Source organism: Papio anubis, chromosome 15 (assembly GCF_008728515.1).
Source record: "Papio anubis isolate 15944 chromosome 15, Panubis1.0, whole genome shotgun sequence".
Lineage (NCBI taxonomy): Eukaryota > Metazoa > Chordata > Mammalia > Primates > Cercopithecidae > Papio > Papio anubis.
Window position 1 is genome coordinate 8,557,855 of NC_044990.1, and position 24,898 is coordinate 8,582,752.

Here is a 24,898-nt window from a genome sequence, read left to right on the forward strand (position 1 = left end):
CACCGATGGGCTTTTAAGCAGACTGGAGACTACAGAAAAAAGAGTCAGTGAATTGAAGATAGATCAACAGATAATTAGCCAATCAGAAGAAAAGAGAGAAAAAATTTTTTAAAAAAAGAAAGGAGCAGTCCCAGGGATCTGTGGGACTATAGCACCAAGGTCTAACAGATGTGTAATTGAGTTTTCAGAAGGACAAGAGAGAGGAGATTGAAGGGAAAAAACTGGAAGAAATAATGGGGAGAAATATCCTGAGTTTGATTTTAAAAGAGCAACCTGAACACCAGAGAAGCTAAGTGAACACCAAGCAGGATAAATGCAAAGAAAGCCACACCTAAGCACATCAGAGCCAAACTGCTGAAAATCAGACATAAAGAGGAAATATTAAAAAGCGCTTAGTGAAGACATGCATTACATTTAGGGGAACAAGGATGTAAATGGCAGTTAGCCTTGTCAGAAATGAACAGAGCCCAGAAGGCAGTGGAATGACATTTGTATTAAGTGCTGAAAGGAAAAAAAAACTGTCAGCCAGAATTCTATGTCTGGAGAAAATATCCTTTAAAACTGATGGAAACTTAGATGTATAGGAAAGAATTAAGATGGTCAAAATGGTAACCATGTGGATAAATATAAAAGACTAGGCCAGGCGCGGTAGCTCACACCTGTAATCCCAGCACTTTGGGAGGCCATGGCGGGCAGATCACGAGGTCAGGAGATCGGGACCATCCTGGCTAACACGGTGAAACCCTGTCTCTACTAAAAATACAAAAAAAAAAAAAAATAGCCAAGCATGGTGGTGGGCCTGTAGTCCTAGCTACTAGGGAGGCTGAGGCAGGAGAATGGCATGAACCCGAGAGGTGGAGCTTGCAGTGAGCCAAGATGATGCCACTACACTCCAGCCTGGGCAACAGAGCAACACTCCATCTCAGAAAAAAAAAAAAAAGACTATTCTTTTTGTTGTTTTTAGTTTATTTTTTAAATGTTCAGTTTGATAAGTTTGGACTATGAATACATCTGTGTAATCACCACCCAAAACAAGAAATAGGATACTTACATTGCTCCAGAAAGTTCCCTCATGCCTCTTTCCAGCCAAGCCCCCCTTCCTCTAAAGCAACCCCTTTCTGATTTCTATCGCCATACATTAGTTTTACCTGTTCTTAGATTTCATATGAGTAGAATGAATAGTGTATATTCTTCTGTGTCTGGCTGCTTTTGCTCCACATAAGAGATTAATCCACAGTGCTGAGTGTATCTGTGGTTTGCTCCTTTTTATTGTTGACTAGCATTCCATTTGCCTGAGTAACTATTTACCACAATGCATTTATCCATTGCTGGTAGACATTTGGGTTGTTGCCACTGTCTTGCTGTTATAAATAAGGCTGTTATGAATATCCTTATTACAAGCCTTTTGTGGACATACACATTCTCATTTCTCTCAGGTAAATCCCTACGTATAGAATTGCTGGTCATAGGTTAGATGTGAGTTTAACATTAGGAGAAAATACCAAACAGTTTTCAAAAATGGTTGCACCATTTTGCACCATCCCCAACAATCTTGGAGGGCTCCAGTCCCTCTACATTCTTGCCAACATTTGTCCGTAATTTTGTTGTTGTTGTTGTTGTTTTAGCCATTCTAGTAAGTGTGAAAAAGTATCGCATGGTGGTTTTGACTTGCATTTCTCGGATCGCTAATGATGTTGAGCACATTTTATGTGGCAACTGGCTATCTGTGTATCTTCTTTTGTGAAGCGTCTATGGCCCATTTTCTGTAGTGCTATGTGTCTTCTTATTGAATGGCACCTGCTGTCTTCACCCAAGCCCTTGGGCTGTCTCATGCTTGCCACATGTCCCACCTGGCCCACCTCACTCCTTTGTGCTTGTGACCTGTCTTCTGTATCTCAGCACTTAAAGACTGACTCGGAATGGCCTAAGTCTACAGTCGTGAAATGGAAAAATAGAAAGCAAATCTATTGCCAAGACATAAAGTATTTTAAAAGTGCTGTTCTTAAGATAATTTTGAATGTCTGTTCCGCATGAAAGTATTCTAGGGGTTTTAATTCAGGGACCCAAAGAATTTATAATCAGGTGAGAAAACATGCATGCCAGCAAAAGTTTGAAACATAAAATGAGGTAAGTGCTTTTTCCTTAAAATATTTGTCCTAGATACTGTCTTGGGCCTTCACTTTCCATGATCTCTCTGATGATCTCGTCTACCCCTAACAACTTTAACTACCGCCTATAAACCGCTGTCTCCTAATCTCTAGCCCTAATCTCTCTCTTGTGAGCTCACCTCTTGGTGAACCACAGGCAGGACAACTCTCCATAGTCAAAACAGTCTTATTTCCACCCACTGCACGCTCCCCACCTCAAAGGAAAACAGAATAAAACAAATCCCTGCTTTTCCTCCTATATGCCTATGTTAGTTCAAGTGCAAACTAAGCTTCTACAACAGAGACCCCCAAACACAATGAAATAAATGATACGGAGGGATGTTTCACTCTCATGTAATAGTCCAAAGCTGAGAGGCCTAGGGGTGGCCGTGCTTCTCTGCTCCAAGAAGGGCATCAGGGACTCATCGCCACCATCCCTAGGTTGCTGTCTTCGTGGATGGCTGAGAGTGATGCCCACAAAGGGCATATTTCAGCCTAAGGGAAAGAGAAAGTAAAGGGCCAGAAGTTTCCCCGTATGACCTAGAAGTTGCACATGTCACTTCTTCGCATTGCTTAGACCCAAGCGGAGTCACGTGCCTGCACGCAGCTTCCAAGGAGATTGGAAAATGGAGCCTCTAGTGAGAAAGCCATTTCGGTTATAACTTGCAGACGATTGATTATTCACAAAATAAGGAAAGGGAGATGGGGATGGCGGGGTGATTTAAAAGTTCAACCACAAATTTGTGGCTCCGTTATTGACATGCCACAATTCACAGAATAAGCTGATACCTGATCAGGGAGTGATCGTCAGCTCTCTCCCTCCTCTCCTTCATACTTTACATCCAATAGGTCATTAGTTTGTTGATTATAATTCGGAAGTGTGTTCTAATTCTGCTTCCTCCTCATTATTATAGTGACTTAGTCTTTCTTATTGCAAAAGCCTCCTCACGAGTCCTTACCCCTACCCTTGCCCCTAAGTCTACCCTCCTGACTGCTACCACTGGGGATACATTTGAAAAACAAATCTGACTTCCCCTCCCTGATTAAAATCGATCAGTAACTAGAAGCATGTTTTCCTCCAGCAGGAACAGCAGTTGTCTAGCTGGAAGGTCTGGGTGAGAGAGAAATTTACTTTTTATTGCATTCACTTTCATAATGCTTTAATTTTTTTTAGCATGCAAAAAATAAAAATCAAACCACTATGATAAAGAGAGATCCTTCCGTGACTTTCTATCATTCACAGGGTAGCTAGAATTCAGGCTTTTTAGCACAGCGTCCTCAGACTGCTGTCTGCCCACCCACACACAACTCCTGCTACTCCCATAAGATAGCCACATGCCCCTTGGAAGTTCTGCCAACTTCTCCTGCCCCTTCCTAAACTGTTCTGTCCCTCCCTTCTCTCCACCAACCTCCCCAGGGTTCCTAGAAGACTCAAGTCCACCATCCCCTCTGTCACACCCTCCCTGGGCCGTTCCGCAGATACTTGCACACCACATGTATATCATTCATAATCAAAGCTGCCATTTACTAAATGCCAGTGAAATATCAAGGAGCATAAATGCATGGTTTCTAATTTTCACAATAACCCTGCAAGTTAGGTCATGTTGTCTCTGTTTTACAGATGAGAATATTAAGGCTCAGAGAAACAATCAATTGACTTGCCCAAGGCTAGCAGTTGTACAGAAAGGGAGTTGACTTGAGGCTTATCAGGCTCCAAAATCATGCCTGTTTGTCTTATAAGCGTTCTGCCTCTCATGCATCCTCAGAGTTTTTGTTTTGTTTTAAACTCTGTTTCTCCACTCAAATCGTAGTGGCTCCCAATATTACTACTGGATTTGTTGGTTCTTCCCCCGCCCCCCATCCCACCCATTACTCCCAGAGACACTGTCCTAAAATGCAGGCATCAGCAATTTGCTCCTGCTTTTCAGCTCGCTCCTCCTGACAGGCTGGGCATTCAATGTTTACGTCCAAGTTTACTTTCCTTCACTTTTTTCTTCCCATCAGAGCTTCAGTGCAAAAGCCTCCATTTCTGCTCTGCCATCCATGTTCTCTCCCTTTTCTATCCCCAAACCCTGTTTTTCCTTCTTAAATCATTCCCAGCAACAATGAGTTGATGAAGGGCTTCATCTGTCATGCTGAGAAATGTATCCTCTGTTCTGAGATGATGTGAAGTCACGGAGGACTTGACCAGATGGGGCCAGATGCAGACACAGAGTGCCCAGGAAAGGCTCCAAGTGTGGTCCTTCTTTACATTTACTCAACTTCTTTTAATGAGATCAGGGGATGGACTGATTTTTTTCTGACTAAAAAATATTCACAGACACATTCATAGACAATATAGTTCCACTCCTTGAAGGAAAGTCAACAATCTAAAAAAAAAAAAAAAAAAAAAAATTGGCAAATGCGTTTTGTATTTTTCTGTGGGATTTTTCTCTTTTCTTTAGTGAGTTTCTAAACCAGATAGCTTCTTAGGGGTGTCTTAGTCCATTTTGTGCTGTTATAACAATGTCTGAGACTGAGTAATTGATAAAGTACAGAGATTTATTTCTTACAGTTTTGGAGGCTGGGAAGTCCAAGGTTGAGGGGCTGCTTCTGGTAAGGGCTAACTTGCTGTATCATACCGTGGCAGAAGGAAAAGTGCAAGAGAGAGAGTGAGGGCAGGACAGAGAGAGAGAGAGAGAGAAGGGAAGGGGGGAGGTGAACTCATTCTTTTATCAGAAACTCACTCCCATGATAATGATATTAATCTATCCATGAGGGCAGAGCCCTCATGACTCAGTCGTCCCTTGAAGGTCCCACCTCTCAACACTGTTGCATTGGGGATTAAGCTTCTGATACATGCTTTTTGGGGTGATCCATTCAAGCCATAGTAGGGGGTCATTTAAAGGGTTTTATTTGAGATAACAAATCACTCCATCCCAGGAAGCAACCCCACGGTATACAAAGATACATACAGATACTCCACACATACACAAAGTGCATATCAAAGTACGTTCAACAGAGAACAGTTGGAACGACAAGGAATCTTCTTCCATTCCACTCACAGTTCTCACTGGTGGAAACAGGACAATTTGCTTGTGGCCACATTTGCATGGAGTTGTGTGTAGACCCCAGAGTTCACCAGAGTATCAGCAGAGTACTATCAGCAGGCAGAAACCACACCAGATATTCTACCAGTAAGAATTTAATATAAAGAATTGTTAATTAGGCATTTGAAAATCAAAAAGAGAACTCTTAGGTTATCATGAATGTAGCAACTGTAAGAAGCAGCTGGGGTACTCAGAAAGAGGTTGGGATTATTTAATATTAAACGTAGAAGCTTGGCTAAGGCGCTCTGTGGAGTGAATCTCCGACTGACAAGGGGCCACTGGTCTGCTGATGCTCATGTCTCTGAGCCTGGGGGAGGGATTCCTGGGGCTCAGATCCAGACCCAAAAAGAAGGAGCCAGGTGTCTGCTGAGGAAGCTGGGAGAAGGGATTTCCGTGCAATGAAAATCACAAGTACAAAGGCCCTGAGACTCTTCAGCATCAGAACCACTTGGAGGGTTTGTGAAAATGCAGATTACTGGGTCCCACCTTCAGTGTTTCTGATTCAGAGGAAGAGGGTGGAACCCAAGAATTTGCATTTCGACATGCTTTCAGGTGCTACTAGTGTTGTTGGTCTGGGGGTCCTCTTTTGAGAACCACAGGCTTAAAAGTGTTCAAGAAGTGGCAAAGTGTGGCTGGAGCAGAGTGAACAGAGGAGAGGACCGAGAAATGACGTCAGAAGGCTACGGAGTACAGATGGTGCAGGACTTGGCAGTGACCCTGAGGGAGGTGAGAGCTTTAAGCAAAGGATCAACATGCTCCATCTATAGTCTTCAGAGTCTCTTTGGCTGCTGTGCTGAGACTAAATGGTACAGGAGACAAGGACTGGGACAGTGGAGAGAGAACAGTTGGGGCCATTGCAGTTATGTAGGTGAGAGATAGTGGTGGCAGCCAGGGTGGTGGTGGTGAGAAGGGGAGATGTGGCCAAATTCCAGATATAGTGAAAAGGCAGAGCTGACATGGTGATCGCAGTAATTTGAAAGTCAGTGGGAGATAGGGAATTGGCAGGGACAGGAGACCTGTGTTTGTTTTGTAAGGAAGGCTATATAAAGAGGGAGAGAAAAGGGAGAGAAATGGAGGGTAACCACATAGCTAGAGGACATCATAGGAGGGAAGGCTGTGCTTTTGTGTGGTCTTGTTCTGCTTGGGAAAGATGAGAGAGACACCACCATTTGTAGAGGCTGTGTGTATGGAGCCCGAGTGAAACCCTTAGAGCCAGAGGGAATCTCAGGGAGAGGCTCAGGAGAAATTCAGAAGATGCACTAGGTTGAACAACGTCCCCAGTGAAGTCCTCGTTCTAGTCCCCAGAGCCTGAGAGTGTGTTACCTCCTGTGGTTAATGGACTTTGCAGGTATGATTAACTTGAGCATCTTGAGATGGGGAGAGTATCCTTTGGGGCCCAGTGGAATCATAACGTTTCTTGTAAGAGGGAAGTTATAGGCTCAGAGATGGAGAAAAAGATGTGAGGATGGAAGCAGAGGTCACAGAGAGAGAGATTTGCTAATTTGCAGATTCTACACTGTTGGTGCATCTGATGGAGGAAGGGGCCATGAGCCAAGGGACACAGATGGCCTCGAGGGGCTGGAAAAGGGGAAGAGATGTATTCTCCAGGGAGCCTTCAAAGGGAGCACACACCTGCTGACACCTTGATTTGAGCCTAGTGAGACCAGTTCAGGCTCCTGACCTCCAGGACTGTGGAGTCATAAAGTGGAGTTGTTTTATGCCCCTAAGTTTACGGGAATTTGTTAGAGTGGCCACAGGAGACTCCTAGAGAGGTCACAGGCCCAAGAGTGTGAGAAATGGTCATCAAGGAATATCACCTTGAATAAGACACTTCTTCTAGAAGGAGGAATTTTTTTAGTTTCAGAATGAAGAACAGGAGAGCTTTGTGCCTGTTGACATCAGTTTTCCCAGCAAAGTAGGCTCCAAGGGCACATGCCCTATTGGGGCATTTTGTAGCTGAGGAAGTTGAGGCCAGAGCTAGGTGACTTGCCCTAGGTCACACAGCCACTGAAGACCAGAGGCGGATTCAATCCCAGGTGCTCCCACACTCTTGACCACTTCACCACAGAGCCTCTTCTGAGCAAAGAAAAGGGAGCCTTCAAAGTGATAGATGTTGTGGCTCCTGCCTGTAATCCCAGCACTTTGGGAGGCCGAGGCAGGCAGATCACTTGAGGTCAGGAGTTCCAGACTCGCCTGGCCAACATGGCGAAACCCTGTCTCTACTAAAAATATAAAAATTAGCCAGGTGTGGTGGCACGTGCCTGTAATCCCAGCTACTCAGGAGGCTAAGGCCAATCACTTGAACCTGGGAGGCAGAGGTTGCAGTAAGCCAAGATCGCACCCCTGCACTCCAGCATGGGTGACAGAGTGAGACTGTGTCTCAAAAATAAAAAGAAAAGAAATGATAGATGTTGGCTGGTGGAGATGGTGTGGTCGAGGCATTCCTACAGACTCTGAATGTCTTGGCTGCTGGCTCTGGACAGGATCTTGAGGTTGTGGTGTTGAGCAGGCCATTCTTACGGACGTGGAAGGTGCCTACAAGGAGGCTGGGAACAGGCGTGGAGAGGACGGCTGTGAGCAGGTGCCTGAGAGCAGAAAGGGGTTGCTCTGCGACTCTAAGAGATGTAGAGGATGGGAAGCTAAAGGCAGGAGCCTCAAAGGAAATTCAGTAACCTGAGACTTAACTAGCCAGGAGGGCACAGCCTCGGACCCAAGTGTGAACAGACAGTCCTAGGGCCAGGAGTGGGGGCTCAAGCCAGGGAGAGAGAACAGGAAGATCTAGAATTCAGACAGGTAGGAGGATCAGAGTGGCAGCCCTGAGCAAGTCCCTGTAATCAGTGATAGGGCACCATCTGCCCTCTGCTCTGTTTCTAAGCAGCCTTCTGGCACAAGTGATAAAGGCTGTTGGTCTTCCACACACCAGAGCTGGGAGGGCTCTGTGGTCCTGAGTCCTGAGTACGGAGACCTAGGGCCTTGTGATTCCAAGGGCGATCCCTAGAGCAGCAGCTTTACTGTCACCAGGGGGCTTGTTTGAAATGCAGACTCTCAGATTCCACCCCAACTAATTCACAACCTGAATTAGCGTCTGCATTTTAACAGGATCCTCCTATAATTGTATTGCAGTTTAAGAAGCACCGTCTTTGCTTACAGCAGTGGTTCTCCAAGTGTGGTCTCTGGACCAGCAGCACCAGCAGCACCTGGGAACGTGTTAGAAATGCAGGTTCTCAGCCCCTGCTGAATCAGAAACTCTGGGTATGAGGCCTAGAAATCTGTTTTAAGCAGCCATGCTAATTCTAATGCATGCTCGAGTTTGAGAAGCACTGGCTTGGGACAGGATGATGTGGCAGTGATAAGCATAGATTGGAGATTCCACAGATTCAGGTGGACTTGGTTCTGCTGCCCAGATTCCTGTTTTTTAACTTGAGAAAATTAAGCTGGAATCACACCTACTTCACAGGACTTTTGTGACATTCAGTAACCCTCTTTACACAGAGGACGCAGTAGAGCAGCCAGCATAGAATCAGGGCTCAGTACCGATTAGCTGTGAAGCCATCAACAGTGAATGCCTCAGCTAATATTTATTGAATTACTAGTAGAGACCAGGCATGGTGCTGAGCACTTACTATGAATTATCCCATTTAAACCTCACGCTAGCCCTAGGAGGGAAGTCCTGGTGCAATCCCCATTTTACAGATGAGGACAGTGAGGCTTAGAGGGCTTAACTCCCTGCACAGGAGCATCAGCTGGTAAGCAGTGAGCAGGCCACAAGCTCCAGTGCATTGGACACGAAAGCCCATGCTCTTAGACACTTGTGCTTTACTTACCCCAGCACTGGGAGAAATGCCATAGCTGGAGGCATCCCCGGGAATGCATTTCACACCAGGTAATCGCGTAGGCTACCCTTAAAATTATAATCTTTGCACACCAGTATTTCCGCCCCGTTGAGGGTTTGCGTGTGCAGCCTTGTTTCCTGCCCTGGGGTCTGGGTGATGCCTCATCTGGTCCCAGCTTGTTTCTGTTTTTCCTCGAACTCATCATTCTTTCTAGCCTCACATCCTGAAACCCCTCAGTCCCTGCTCCTTCCACTTGAGCATCAGTGACCTTGGCGAGGGGCAGAGCCAGCCAGCCGCCGTGCTGGGGGCTTCATGAACAGAAATACATTTAATCCTGGCCTCTGCTCCATGAGGTTGCCTTACCTTCATTTTCTAGTTGAAGGTCGCTTCTCTGAATGTCAGCTCTGTCTTTGTGACTGTCTAAGAGCAGTCTGCCTGCTGGCAGGAAGCCAGGGCTCCGTGGATAAGCCGCAACCATGGGTGCAGCAATTCCCGTGAAAGCTGTTCTGTTCTAGATGCATTCCAGGAGGAGACAGTTACCAATGAAATGGGATTCACACCTGCAAGAGGGACACACACCCATCGGCCAGGACATCCGGCATCTGGAGGTTGGACACTGTCCCGGAAAGGGTGTGGCTCTCCAATGCCGCTGTCTCAGACATGCCTGCCCCTTGGGAACAGGCCACCTCCCACCTTTTGAGGACTCTGCAGGAAGGTATTGCCTTGCTTTGTTTCAAGTCAGCACATATTTATGGAAATGTGCCATATGCCTGGCATCGCATCAAGTGATGGGAATATGTAGATGAAGGCAGCCCAGCTGAGGTCTAGCCAGGACACTGGACAGGCATTTTTGTTAGCCATTGCCATCAACACACTCTTGGGCTATTGATAACTGCCTGAAAACCTTGCTGCTTCTGTGTCTATGCCTAAAAGTTCCTGGGCAGAAACAATTCAAGGCGATCTCTTTTGTTCCTAGGAATCTGTTTGATGTATTTGGTTGTAATCAGGAGAAGCTGGGATGAGTTGATGAGGAAAATCATGTTTTCCGTGTTTAAAGTTAGGTTCTGTAGATTTAAAACATAAATCCATCCCTGTGCAAAATTAAAAGCCGTAAACTGATGAATAATAAAGAAAGACAATCATATGGCCAGGTGTGGTGGCTCACACCTATAATCCCAGCACTTTGAGAGGCCGAGGCAAGTGGGTCACTCGAGCTCAGGAGTTCGAGACCACCATAGGCAACATGGTGAAACCCCATGTCTACCAAACTATAAAAGATTAGCCAGGTGTGGTGGTGCATGTCTGTAGGCCCAGCTACTAGGGAGGCTGGGGTGGGATGATCACTTGAGCCTGGGAGGCGGAGTTTGCAGTGAGTCGAGATTGCGCCACTGTACTCCAGCCTCAGTGACAAAGTGAGACCCCATCTCAAAGAAAAAAGAAAAAAAAAGGAAGAAGGGTGCCTCCCACATCCTGTGGAAAATATGCTTTGCATTTGACAACCTGAAAAAAGGAATAAAATGTTGAACCTATTACCATCAAATGCATTCAGATTTCTTATCTAGCAGCCATTTAGTCTCCTACTCACCTAGGAGCAAATAAGGTCACCCAAACTATGGGATAGAGGAATGAAGTCAGCAACAGGCTGTGGAAAGAGGCCCCTCCAAACAGTGAAGCTTATTAAATGATTGGGTCACGGGAGTTCATTTTTTAGAACCCCGCAGGGCAATTCTACACAGCGAAGAGTGGTCACAAACTTAAAACTTTTGCCTCTGTTTAAACATTTTTCAGTAACTTGTTAAAAGCTCTTTCTAAAAGGGATATTCAACATGCAGATGATGGTACCTTACAATTTATGTAACAAATATTCATTTGAGATCAAATTAAAAATCATTTTTCGATGCCACTTTGCACAGGAAAAAATAAATAAATAAAGCTAGTAAATGACCACTGCAACCACAGGGAGCCACTCATCTTGCCTTTCCAATGCCTGAGCCTTCTGGATGGCCCCCATGTAGTGTATTATATGAACCGGTGCCATGGAGATCTTAAAACTCTGCAAGCCCAAATTAACCTGGAGGAGAGGAAGAAATGGGCTCTCTGCAAAACCATTTCCTATTAAAGCCATTTCCTATTTATGGGCAGTAGTGTTATTAGTTCTCACTTGGACAGCATTTTTTTTTTCTTTGCAAAAACTCATAATTATAACCATCCTCTTAAATCCATTTCCCCTTTCTTCCTTTGCCTCCATAAATCATTCTTGTATTTTTCTCTTCTCAGACCAAGAAGGTTATAACCTTGCAGTTATATTCACACACAGGATCAGTCATTATCCATTTGTTGAAATGCTTATCCTGTAGCTTAAGAATATATAAAATGAGGCCGGGCGTGGTGGCTTACGCCTGTAATCCCAGCACTTTGGGAGGCTGAGGCAAGTGGATAGCTTGAGCCAAGGAATTCAAGACCAACTGGGGCAACATTGAGAAACCCTGTTTCTACAAGAAAATACAGAAATTAGCCAGCTGTGGTGGTGCACACCCACAGTCCCAGCATCGGTGGCGGAGGATGAGGTGGAGGGATCGTGTGAGCCCGGGAGGTGGAGGCTACGGTGAGCCGTGATCACACCACTGCACTCCAGCCTGGGTGACAGAGGGAGACCCTGCCTCAGAAAAACACAAACACATCCCAAAAGAATACATAAAATGGCCAAGTATTTATTACTAAAAAAGAGCTTTAAACTAATCAGGATTTTTGTTCTGCTTTTCCTTATGTTTCTTTGTTTCGCTTCTTCCAAAGCGTATGGCAGAATAACAATATTATTGTTCTTCAAAAGAGCATTACTGCGGCTGGGCACAGTGGCTTATGGCTGTAATCCCAGCACTTTGGGAGGCCAGGGTGGAAGGATCACTTGAGGTCAGGAGTTCTGGACCAGCCTGGCCAACATGGTGAAACGTTGTCTCTACTAAGAATACAAAAATTAGCCAGGTATGGTGGCGGACGCCTGTCATCCCAGCTACTCGGGAGGCTGAGGCAGGAGAATTGTTTGAACCTGGGCTGCACAGAGGTTTCAGAGAGTTGAGATTGCATCACTGCACTCCAGCCCTGGAGGCAGGGTGAGACCCTGTCTCAAAAAGCAAACACGCACACACACACACACGCACACACACACACACACAAAACTGAGATTTGAACACCTGGACTGAGTCCTAGCTGGTCTCTTTCTAGCTGTGTTAGCTTAGATGAGTCACTGAACCCCTCCAAGCCACGATTTCTTCTATTAAATCAGAGGAAAAATGCCTGCTTCACCCATCTTTGCAATATGCAGTGAAGGTTGAGCAAATTAATATTGAGTGTTAAGAACCTTTATAAACTATGAAACATACAGATGCCAGGCATTGATATTGCTCTGAATTTCTCACGTCAGTGGGACATGAAGTGGTTCTGCAAAAGCATGTTCTTGTAATTGAAGCTTATCTCTTTAGGGGCCCATTTTGGAAGGAAAGTATAATAAAAACTGGTACCCCTTTCCCTGTTTGCTGTAACAGAAGAGAGTGGATGTAATATACACCCGTGCACCATCACAATACCCATAGAATTTTAGGATGCTAGGACAGAAAGGGGCTGCATACTGAAGGTACCCAACCTCCTCATTTGACCGATGAGAATGTCGGACCCTGAGAGGCCTGTGCCTTGCTCAAGCTCCCACAGCTGGTGTGGACAGAGCCTGGGCCTCATGTGCCTGGCCTCTGCTTTGTCCTTCTCCCTCCTCTGACCACTCCCCTTCCTGGACTTCCACTTTTTCCACCCACCCCTTCTAATCTCTCTTTTTCTGGAAACTCTGACCTGCAGGATTCAGTGTACAGTCAGTTATTTAAGAAAGAAGACTGGGTGCAGTGGCTCACACCTGTAATCCCAGAAACTTGGGAGACCAAAGCAGGAGGATCATTTGAGCCCGAGAGTTCCAGGCTGCAGTGTCATGATTGTACCACTGCACTCCGGCCTGGGTGACAGAGCAAGACCCTGCCTCTAAAAAATAATAACACAAATAAATAAATTTTTTTTAAAATGGGGTGAGACTTCAATGCAGCACTTCTGACATGGATTTGGGGATCCGGAGGCCTCTGTAGTCATCCGGTTTGGGGGCTGTGTTCTCAAAGTTTGGCTCACAGGGAAGGAGAACATCAGTGCCCTTTAAAACGCCACCTTGATAAGAAATCTCTCTGTATTTGTTACATCCCATCCCCAACTCCTGATGCCCAAAATGCCCTTCACCTTAGTACAGCCAAATGTCAAATATCCTTTCGCAGACTGTTTGCAGGCCCTCAGGAAGAAAAACACAACTATTAGCCTGCCCCACCTCCCTGGGGGAGTTGAATAGCTAGAGTCCATCCTGAGGCTCTGTGCTTTTAATAACTCAGTACTGTATAAAATACAGCACAGCATGTGAACCAGGTGATAACCATCATTAATCATGAAAGGCTTATCAGAACTGAGCAGTCCTGAATTTTATATTTTTCATACTAATTGGCAACCTCCAACATCATCCAGAAAGGCCTTTCCTGAACATTGTGACCCAGAGGGGAATTCCGCTGTAAGATTCCTGTCTGTCCCACACCTCCCTCATCCCATCCATGAGCAAGCCAATTTGTCTTTGCCTCCCAAATGCATCCCCCATCAATCCATTCCTCCCCATGCAACAACCTGAGTCCAAGTCATCATTGAATCTCACCACCTGGGCTCCAAACGCATTCTCCTCACTGATTGCCTTGCTTCCATCCTTGCATCCTAGGGTCTATTCTCCATGCAACTACCAGAGGGATTTAAAAGCTTCATTCGTTCTTGTTATCCCCTGTTTGATACTCTCTGGGGACTTTCCATTTTTACCTGAGCATAACCCTAACCCTTTTGAGGGCCCACAGGCCCTGTGTGATTAGCCCCTACCTTCCTCTAGGACTTCACCTCCTTCTGCTCTCCTCCATGGGCACTCAGGCCCCGCTGGTTGTCTTTCTGTCCACAGTATGCCAGAATTGTTCCCATCTTAAGACCTTGGCATTTGCAGTTCCTTCTACCTGGGACTCCCTTTCCCTATCTCTCTATGTTCTTCTCTGTCATTCAAGTCTGTTTGAATGGCGTCTTCGCCGAACAGCCTTCTTTATCCACCCCAGCCGAACTTGCCTTCCCCTTTCCCCGGTCTTTCCCTAGCCTTGCTTCTATTTCACTCTCTTTACTGCACTTATCTAAAGTTTTTACTATCTGAAATTTTGCTTCCTGGCTGGGTGCGGTGTCTCACACCTGTAATCACAACACTTCAGGAGGCTGAGGTGGGCGGAACACCTGAGGTCAGGAGTTCGAGACCATCCTGGCCAACATGGTGAAACCCCATCTCTACTAAAAGTACAAAAATTAGCCGGGCTTGGTGGTGCATTGCCTGTAATCCCAGCTACTTGGGAGGCTGAGGCAGGAGAATCGCTTAAACCCGGGAGTCAGAGGTTGTGAGCTGAGATCACATCACTGCACTCCAGCAACAGTGCGAGACTCCAGCTCAAAAATAATAACAATAATAATCAAATGAAATGAAATTTTGCTTCCTACATTTTTTGTTCATTTGTTTGCCCGCCATGACAGCGTCTGTTCTCCGCTATGCCAAGAACTGTGCTTGTCACACAAGAGGTAACATAAAGTCAATGCCAGTTTATTGGCTGTTGGCCTGCCTATCTGAACACAGATGCAAAAACGAGGATAGCACTGTCCTTGCCCACTGCTGAGGGAGACAGACAGGTGAAGAGATGTGTTGCAGTTTACAACAACAGCGGGTATTTTCAGGAAGCTATGGTGAGGCATTGTCCTCCCTCCCAATATTACCACACGGGGGCATCACGGAAGCCCCCACCAGAGGGGTGGACAAGAGGAGAGGCCTCAGCTTATGCTACAGCCTCTGCTAGGCAGGCCTAGCCCTCCCACACATTGGTCTTAGATCACTTAGTTCCTCCTTTTGAGCCCCTGCCTGCTCTTTGCAAACGGATTAGGATACTTACGGGACCCCATAGGCTTACTGTGGGGAACGGTATGAGGCAGGTGCTTGGCACCCGGGTATCGCTCACAGTTGTCACCTGTGATTTTCACAGCGCCAGCTCCCTTTTGGTCACCAGGCCCTAGAGGTGCTGCAGGGACCTGCAGAGATGACAAGAGCCCCAGACACTCCTGCCCTTTCACTCTTGGTCTGTGAACTTTCTGTTGTTGGTTTTTATATATATATATATATATATTTTTTTTTTTTTTTTTTTGAGATGAAGTCTTGCTGTGTCACACATGCTGGGGTGCAGTGGCGTGATCTCGGCTCACTGTAACCTCCGCCTCCCGAGTTCAAGCGATGCTCCTGCCTCAGCCTCCAGAGTAGCTGGGATTACAGGCACGTGCCACCAAGCCCGGCTAATGTTTGTATTTTTAGTAGAGATGGGGTTTCACCACATTGGCCAGGCTGGTCTCCAACTCCTGACCTCAGGTGTTCCGCCCGCCTCAGCCTCCCAAAGGGCTGGGATTACAGGCGTGAGCCACCGTGCCCAGCCATGGCCCATGAACTCTCATCCTTCATTTTCAGCCATTCCTTTCTCACCTCTTAACATTGTCATCAAAAATCAGTAATTAGAGAGAGTAGGGCTCTACGGGGTAGTGCGTCCGGGATCCCAGGCAGCTGTGTTTCATGCAGCCCGCCTGACCACCTTGCAGATGTTCCTGGGACCTAACAGGTTTGGACAAAGACAGTTGCCACCAGAGGGCATTGTTCAGGCAGCATAGCTCCGCCTGGTGGTCACAGGTTTGTTACAAGGATCTGTGCTGCCAAAAAAGAAAAACTCCACTGCATAAAGATGCTCATCATATTTAATCCCATGTAATTTTACACCCAGGAAGGTATCCTAAATGAAAAAAAGCAAAATGATATATGGGTGAACATGTTTGTTGCATTGTCTATAATGGCAACTCTTGGAAACAAACTAATTGTGCAATAACGAGAGAATATAAATTGTGTTACATGAACACGAGAATATAAAGTCGCCATAAAATGTTACGTAGGAAGACATGGGAAATTCCTAGCAGGATATTAAGAATTCACACCACTGAAATGCTGTGAAGGGATTGCACAATTTAAATTTTCATTTTCTTTGTGTAGTGACATTAAGGGTAATTTTTTAAATTAAATTTTGTCCTTGACAGTTATTTTGTCTTTTCAGTTACTCCCAATCTCTTGAAGAAACAACTTAATCTTTTATCTAACTGTGGTATTGTCTTTCATCAGTATGTGATGATAGTGACTATTATAGTGACCTAAATATATATAATGTGCATGTAAATATATGTGTGTGTATATGTAATGGTAGCATATATATATTATATATACACACAAAGTATTGGTTCATCATTTTTTATAGCTATTATATATAAAGCTTTCGCTATGACATAAAAGGCCACGTAATATTCTTATTTATGATTTTATTACGAGCTATAGAGCCAAATAGTTCTCTTTTGTTTCAATCTAGTGCTGTAACTCCTATTTTTGCTGCCTCTTTGGAAAACCAATGTGAAGTTACAATTATTCAAAAGACTCTTGGGACAGTTGTTGAGAGCAAATTGATCTTACTCGATTCTCTTACTCAAGTTATGAACTGTGGTTGAAATTAAGCTTGTCTTATAAATGGTTCCAACAGCAATTTTAGTCTGCTGTTGTCTCAAGGATCACACTACATCTTACTGGTTTGTACTCAGAAGTTGTTAGATTGATATCTTTATATTATATATATCTGAGGATATTCCAAATGCAGTTTTAATACTATTTTAGGTATTTTTATATCAGATGTGTGTGTATTATTCGTTGTCAATAAACATCAGTTATTTAAAACTGTACAACAGATTATAATCCTACTTTTGCTTTTCAAATTTATGCTTATGAATTAGAAATGTTATATGCTCTTGGCCAATCATAATCTGATTATTTGAAAATGTATTTTCTCAGCTTCCTAGATTATAGGAGTTTATGATAGTGGTGTCTGCCTTTCACTCTGAAGGACTAAGTGTTTTCACATGAATAGAAATAATGAAAGTGAAACTCCGGGTATTGTCTAATGCTATTAAATTAGCTTACATTAATCTCCGGCTGAAAAGTGCCCAAATAGATAGACTTCTGAAGGTTTACTAGAGGCAACAGGATATTTATTTCTTTAGGGACTCCATTATTGGAACTGTTTCCCCTGGTGCCAGCTGCTCTTATTATCCAATATTTTCTACAGGCCTAGGGCTTACAACAGAGAGCCACTGGAAGAATGTAGGCATCACCTCTCATTTTGTAATAGCAGTTGGGAATTTGGGGATTGGAGCTATATGTGCAAAAAGTGATTACTTTGCCACTTTCTAGACAGCAAAACTGAGGTTTACCCAGTTTGTGATGGATTTAAGACAACAGTGCAGTTCAGGGACAGCCCTCGAATGAAACCCAATCATTTCTGAGCCCCTGGTAGAGTGCCTGATCCATGAGTCATCCTACCACTGACCTGGGTAAAACCATCAGTGAAACTGAAAAGTCCAACCACTGGATACCAGAACTTTTGAAAACCCAGACTTCTCTTTAATTATGACAAATAATTTTTAAAATCTTTGTACTTCTAAGTCATGCAAACAATAAATAGGGATTTAATGAAATATATATCATTACAGGAATTCAATATACAGTGAATCCTATACCTTGGCATCCAACCTCCCAAAGGAGAAAGAGTATAAAATAGAGGTACAGTTTTATCACAAATGTAATTTTGCAATTACACGGCTTGGCATGTTGCCTTTTCTAGGTTTAACAATATATTACAGAGGTCATTCCATGATGCTACAAAAAGATTTGCCTTATTTTTTTACTGGTTACCCAAATCCCGTTGGCATAGGATTCAACCTATATGTGTACTGGGTTTGTCATCATAATTTAGCCCCCTACTAGTTCCCTAAGGCGAATTATGCTATAGTGGTTGTCCTTGACCCAGTTTTTTGTGCACTTGTGAAATTATTGTGTTAAAAGATATGTGTCATTTAATTTTTTTCACCAGTGTAAATAAGTTGTTTTTATTCTTTTATGTACGTTTTGTCTGTTTTATTCCATCTATACAAGTTCAACATATTGCCTTGATCTTCTGGAGTTAAAGCTACTGACATTGGCATGTGATAAATAATTTTTACCCATGCAAAACAGTACTTTCTAAAGACAAAATAGATGGTTAGATTTTTTTTTAATTATTTTCATTTGAGTTTTATGTGCTCAATGTATCTCTAGCTAAGAAGTGGTAAGAATGATTCCTAGGTTCCACATACAGCCATGCACCACATCACAACACTGCAGTCAACAGCAGACCTCATGTACAAAGGTGGTCCCATAAGATTACAACGCGGCTGAAAAATGTCTATCACCTAGTGACGTCAGAGCCTCACAGCACAATGCATTACTCACATCTGTGTGGTGATGCTGGTATAAACACACTGAATGTGCTGCCAATCCTAAAAGAGTCTGGCACATAGAATTATGTTCAGTGTATAATACTTGATAATATAAATGACTTTGTTACTGGTTTCTGTGTTTACTATGCTATATTTGTATTATTATTTTAGAGGGTACTTCTTCTATTTATTATAAAACCAAATTCACTGTAAAACATCCTCAGGCAGGTCCTTCAGGAGGTACTGCGGAAGAAGGCATTGTTTTCCTAGGAGATGACAGCTCCATGGGTGTTACTGCCCCTGAGGACCTTCCCTTGGGACAAGATGTGGAGTTGGAAGATGGAGATATTGATGGTCCTGAGCCTGCGTAGGCTTACGCTAATATATGCATTTGTGTGTTAGTTTTTAACAAAAAAGCTTAAAAAGTAAAATAAAAAATAAAAAATTTAAAAGTAGAAAAAAGCTTTTAGAATAATGATATAAAGAAAAACCATGTTTGAACAGCTTTACGGAGTATTTGCATTTTAGGCTGAGTGTTATTACAAAAGAGTCAAAAAGTTTGAAAAAATTAAGAAGTTTGGAAAGTAAAAGGTTATAGTAAGCTGAGGTTAACTTATTTTGAAGACAGAAAAAATTATTTTAAATAAATTTAGTGTAGCCTAAGTGTACAGTGTTTCTAAAGTCTACAGTAGTGTACAATCATGTCACAGGCCCTCACTTTCACTCACCACTCACTGACTCACCCAGAGCACCTTCCAGTCCTGCAGGCTTCATTCTTGGTAAGTACCCCGTGCAGTTGTACCATTTTTTTTATCTTTTATACCATATTTTCACTGTACCTTGTTAATGTGTAGATATGTTTAGATTCACAAATACTTAGTATTGTGCTATAACTTTCCTACAGTATTGAGTACAGTAACATGTGGTACAGGTTTACAGCCTAGGAACAATAGGCTACACCATACGGCCTAGGTGGGTAGTAGGCTGTGCCATCTAGGTGTGTGCGAGTACATTCCATGATGTTTGCACAGGGATGAAATTTCCTCATAAAGCATTTCTCAGAACGTATCCCCATCATTAAGCAATGCATGACTGTATATCCATATATGTATATATGTACGTGTGTGTGTGTGTGTGTGTATTCAACAGTGTTGTGGTAGGGTTTTCATTGTTATTTTGCCAGCATTTGCCTTCACCATTATTATATAGAGTTTTAAAATCAGAATATGAACTTTCCTTCTATAAAAACATCTAAATTTATCCTCTGAGATATACTCCATGTCATGTTAGTTTTTAAAAAATGTTCTTCCTCTCTTTTGGTAAAAATTTTATTCAGATATAATTCACATACCATACAACCCGCCCATTTAAGGTATACAATTTGGTGGTTTTCAGTATATTCCGAGTTGTGGAAAGCTGTCACCACAATCCGTTTTAGAACATTTTCATCACCCCTGAAAGAAACCCAGATTCTTTATCTCCCACCCATAATGCTGCTGTCCCTGTCATTTAAATTTTGAAATATATGTTTGCCCTCCAAGGCAGCTGTATCAATTATATTTCACCTGCAGTCCATCGAGTGACAGTTTCCTCATACTCTTCCTGTATTATCAGAACATTTCATCTTTATCAGCCTTGTAGATGAAAAATGATTTCCTGCTTCCATTTGCAAGGACACTGAGCGTCTTTTCATGTTCCTTGGCTGTTTGTGTTACCTCTCAGTGAGCTTCTTGGTAAACCTAAATACAAGCAAATACATCGATGTCACTGCTTTAGTTATCCCATCCACAGGTACATGATACATGAGGCGAAGGCCACTATGAAGCTACTTCACACTGAACTTTAGAGGCAAGAGCACTTTGCAGACGGGCCCCGTGCACTGGGAGCTCGTTCCCTGGACTGTCCTCGTGGGCAGCAGGGGACTGTGTTTTTGTCTGTAGGGTGACTTCATGCTTTCTCTCCATGTAGATAAAATTCTTGCTTCTCTACTTGACTTAATTTGACTTTGTGTCAATCTGTCAATCACTGTGTTTTAACTGACATTCTATGGTCTTTGTTCTATTTTCTTAACACCCAGTCATCCCAGGATAAACCTATCTTTATATATCCACCTCTTACCTCTTCTGTGATTCCTAAGAGCTTTGTTCGCTAGCTCAACTCCCTGGCGGAATCCTGATTACATTTTTTTTCATTGGAGGGTCTTTAGGGAGAGCTGGAGCTCGAGTAAACTGGGGTCTCAGAACTCCTGGGAACAGGCGTGTCCTCACCCCTGCCACCACACCTGAGCCACGTTGCCTATCAGTCGTTGTTCATTAAGTTCCTTGTGTGGGGACTGTAGTCTCCAGTGATCAGAGGAAGGGGAGGACTCTGGGGGTCCCCTGCCACGACCTCAGTACAAGGAACCACAAAGTCTCTGACCAAGTCTGCCTTTCATACTAATAATTATTAGCAGGCAAGCAAAATGTCAGCTTCCTTCCTGTACCCCGAAGCTTGGTGCCTTCCAGCTCTTTGTTCCTTAGAAATACCTCACCTAAAAGATCTACTTGCAACAGATGTGGCAATATATTCAGGGGCACACCTAACTTGATACCCAAAGTGGACCATTTTTGACACCCTGTCTTCTATACCACAAAATTATTTTCAGCATCACCATGTAAAAATCAGTAATACACAACATTTTCCTGACTCACTACATAAATAATTTAAAAGGAAGAAATTTCCATTTTCACGATATTATTTAAATTTATCAGTTGAGAAGAATTCAGTGCCACTTGTGTCATCTTCCTGCCAACCAGGAGTAAGCTCAATGGAATAAGAAGAAAACATCAGACGCACTAAATTCAGAGTCATTCAACAAGTTTCCTGGCCAGTTATCTTTAAAAGTGTCCGGGTTCTAAAAGTCAAGGAAAGACTGAGGAACTGTGCCAGCCTGAAGGAGACTAAGGAGACAGGAGCCTCCTTTGGAGCAACTTGGGATTCAGGGCTGGATTCCTTTGCTAGAAAGGACGTCGTCGTAACAACTCGTGAAACTGAAGTAGGTCTGAGCACTGGGCGGCACTATTGTAGCAATGTTTCTTTCCTGATTTTCATGACAGTGCTGTGGTTAAATTGGGGAAAGCCCTTATTTGTAGGGAATGGACATGGGGAGATGTGGGGTTCATGTTCCGCAGGTCAGCATCTTACTCTCAGATGGTTCCAGTTATACGGTAATGTCGTTGTACTGTACTTCTGTGTTTTCTCTGTGGTTGTGATTTAAAAAATAAAAAGCCCCCAAGAGTTCAAAAACCTGAAAGGTAAGTCACTGTAGCAATTGTTCAGAACTTAGAGCAACAAAAGCCTTTTTTGAGAAGGAGTCCTTTTCCACCCATATTGTTTCGAATTATTGGTGCAAAGCGCTCATCAAAAGCCAGGGATCTCTTAAAGTCAGTTTGGTTTTCGCTTGTAAATTCTCTACCTACAGTGCATCTCCTTACTGCCTACACATGGAATGAACAGCTCCCACTACCCTGCCCTCAGTGTACCCTGATTGCACTGGGAGATCAGAGTTCTCCATTAAATGATGGGATGTGGGACACTGGCCCAATGGAAGCCCTTAGGTAGGCTAGGAAGACCACTGGGGACAGTGTTAGGCTGCTGGGCTATGTGAAGGGTGTTAGGACACACCCTTCACACAAGGGCAAGATGCCTGTGTAATATCTAGCCAATCCACCACTTATTTCACCAGAAGAAAAAAACGTTAACATCCCTTATGCTAATTAAACTTTTCAGAGCCAAATGTGGCAAAGAAGCCCTATTTTATTAGCTGCCTCTATAGCATGGGACTTCTAATTAGGGTGTTTCAAATGCCATCTAACAACCTTGGATGTATATTCCCATCATCGGTAACCACCACTAGAGTCTGGATTACGGTTAATCAGCACCTATACCTGCTCATTCGATTTTAGCGTAAATGCCAGTGTCTCCCCAGTTCGTAGCACAGCGCGGCGAGCATGGTAGACCTTTGCAGAACGTAAATGATGTGTCTGTGTACCTCGGCATTTGCATTTGGGTGTGTGTGTAATCAGCTCCATTTGACCTAGACGTGGTAGATTGTCAAGGTCTTGGAAGCAGGTGTGCAGTTCAGGGAGCGGTATTTAGAATGGAAGCACTCGGCTCTTGCCCACAGCACAGGGGAGGCGCAGACACTAAGACAGAGCAGGCTTGGAGGGGGAGCTCAGGCAGGAGCGGTGGTGGCTGATGTCATTGCCTCATGCCCTGTTCTCAGCTGGCACACTTGAAGCAAACCACAACTCTGTGATTAGGGGTGACGTGCCTATGCAAAAGAGATACCGAGTAGAAAACTTCAGGGTACCTGAAAGGAAGCCCCCACACCTTCTCTGAGATCATCCTGTTTGGCATTTTAGCTAGAATAGAGTAGCCTTAGGGGCCAGGCCCTATTCCTATCTCCAGCTTCCATAGTGTGCAGCTCTCAAGTCTTGAGGGACATAAGAGTCACCCAGGGGTTTTGCTAAAAGTTGAGATCCTGAATTCCTGCCTCATGGGCTCTGATTCACCCAGGGTGTATTTCAGAGCCTACATTTTTACCAAATGCCCCATATTTTTTATGTCTGTGGACCACGGACCTTGTGACAACTTGTCCTAGAGGCCTTGCAATCAGAAAGCCCAAATTTGCGTTCCCAGCTCCTTCTGCAGCCACTGGATGACCTTGGGCAAGTCTCCAGACCTCCGTGAGGCTGCGGCTTCTCCTCAACATCCAGGGTCTGTCGTGAGGATCTAATGGGTAGAAAGGAAAGCACTTTACAAACCGTGTAGCCCTGCAGAAGTCAGAGGACCTCGCCCTGTTTATTACACCAGCCTTGATGATCTGACCGTGGAGGCCGAGGCTTTCCCATGCCTGCTACAGCCATTTTTTAAAGAAAGATCTTGTGCTTTGCACCCAGCCTTCCATACAGCAAAGTGCGAGAAACTACAAAAGGAGAAGGAGGAGCTGGAGAGGCGGTTCGAGGACGAGGTGAAGAGGCTGGGCTGGCAGCAGCAGGCCGAGCTCCAGGAGCTGGAGGAGCGGCTGCAGCTGCAATTCGAGGCAGAGATGGCGCGCCTGCAGGAGGAGCACCGTGACCAGCTGCTGAGCATCCGGTGTCAGCACCAGGAGCAGGTCAGTCTGCAGTGCCGCTCGAGCTCTGCTGTTGGGTGATGCAGGTGGCAGGCGGAGGGGATCCAGTGCCCCATTAGCAAGAAGTCCTCTTCAGTAGGTGAGCTCTTCCAACAGTTCACTTTCTGAGTTGCTTTCTCCTTTCTCCCCCGTCCTCTCTTCTCCTCCAGCCACTCTGGCCTCCTTCACTCTTCCTCAGGGTTTTCACACTTGCTGTGCCCTCTGCCTGGAATGCTCTCCCTCCAGACAGTGCATGGCTCCCTCTTGCCCTCCCTTCCAGACTTTTCTCCAGGGTCACCTTTCTCAGTGAGATCTTTATCCAAAAGTATTATTCCTCCCCCCACCACATACACACTCTTTCTGTCCCCCTCCCAGTACTAGTGTTCCTTCACCACTTATCACTAACACATACATTTTGCTTTTCTAACTTATTTATCATCTTTCTATTCCATGAGGGCAGAAAGAATAACAAGCAAACATGTATCTAGCACTCGTCCTACACCGGACACTGCTCTAAGCTCTTTACATGAACTGACTCATTTAGTCCTCACAGTTCCCCTAATGAGGAAGGTACCATTCTTATTCCCATTCTACACGGGAGAAAGCCAAGCCCCCATGGTTCAGTAATTGCCAGAATTCACAGAGCTGGTCATGGAGAAGCCAGGGATGAGCCAGTCTGGCTCCACACCCCTGCTGTCAGCCACTAAGTTAGAATTGCCTGCCAGCTCTCCTGCTGGATCCTGGCACCTGGATCCATGCCTGGCGGAGTACCCACAATATCCATTTGCTGAATGAAAGAATGAATGCCAATGGTTAACCTTTGCCCAGAAACCTTACTGGAGAGGAAAATGCATCCATGGACTAACCAGAGGATAATTCCCAGGGCGCTTGTCGGTATGAAAGCCGGAAGGAGGCAGGTGCTGCCACCCCCACGGCAGCCACCCTGTCCGTGACTGCCATTAGTACTGATGAGAGACGGGCGGACGATTCAATGTACCCACCCTGCTTCCACGAGCACTGCTCCTTTCTTTTCTCTTATTTCTAAGTTCTCCAGCTCCGGTGCCTTCACCCCCACCTTCTAATTGGTGTGTTGCTTTATATAGTGTGCTTATGATATGCTTAAGGTAAGTTGACATTTGTGAAGGGCACCCTTTAAATCTCACTTGGCATTCAGGTTCGTGTCGAGTGGCCTCTTCATTGTCAGAAACC

General features: G+C 44.5%; 1 protein-coding gene across 5 annotated transcripts in view; it reads left to right on the forward strand.

Moving 5' to 3' along the window:
- The window catches only part of MTUS2 (microtubule associated scaffold protein 2), a 620,405-nt gene that overhangs the window by 570,238 nt on the left and 25,269 nt on the right, over positions 1 to 24,898 (forward strand). For all 5 annotated transcript variants that reach the window (XM_021929366.2, XM_017951161.3, XM_021929367.2 and 2 more), the window contains one exon: positions 23,478 to 23,692. In XM_021929366.2, the coding sequence (XP_021785058.1) occupies positions 23,478 to 23,692 (215 nt within the window). The remainder of the gene's footprint in view (positions 1 to 23,477; positions 23,693 to 24,898) is intronic.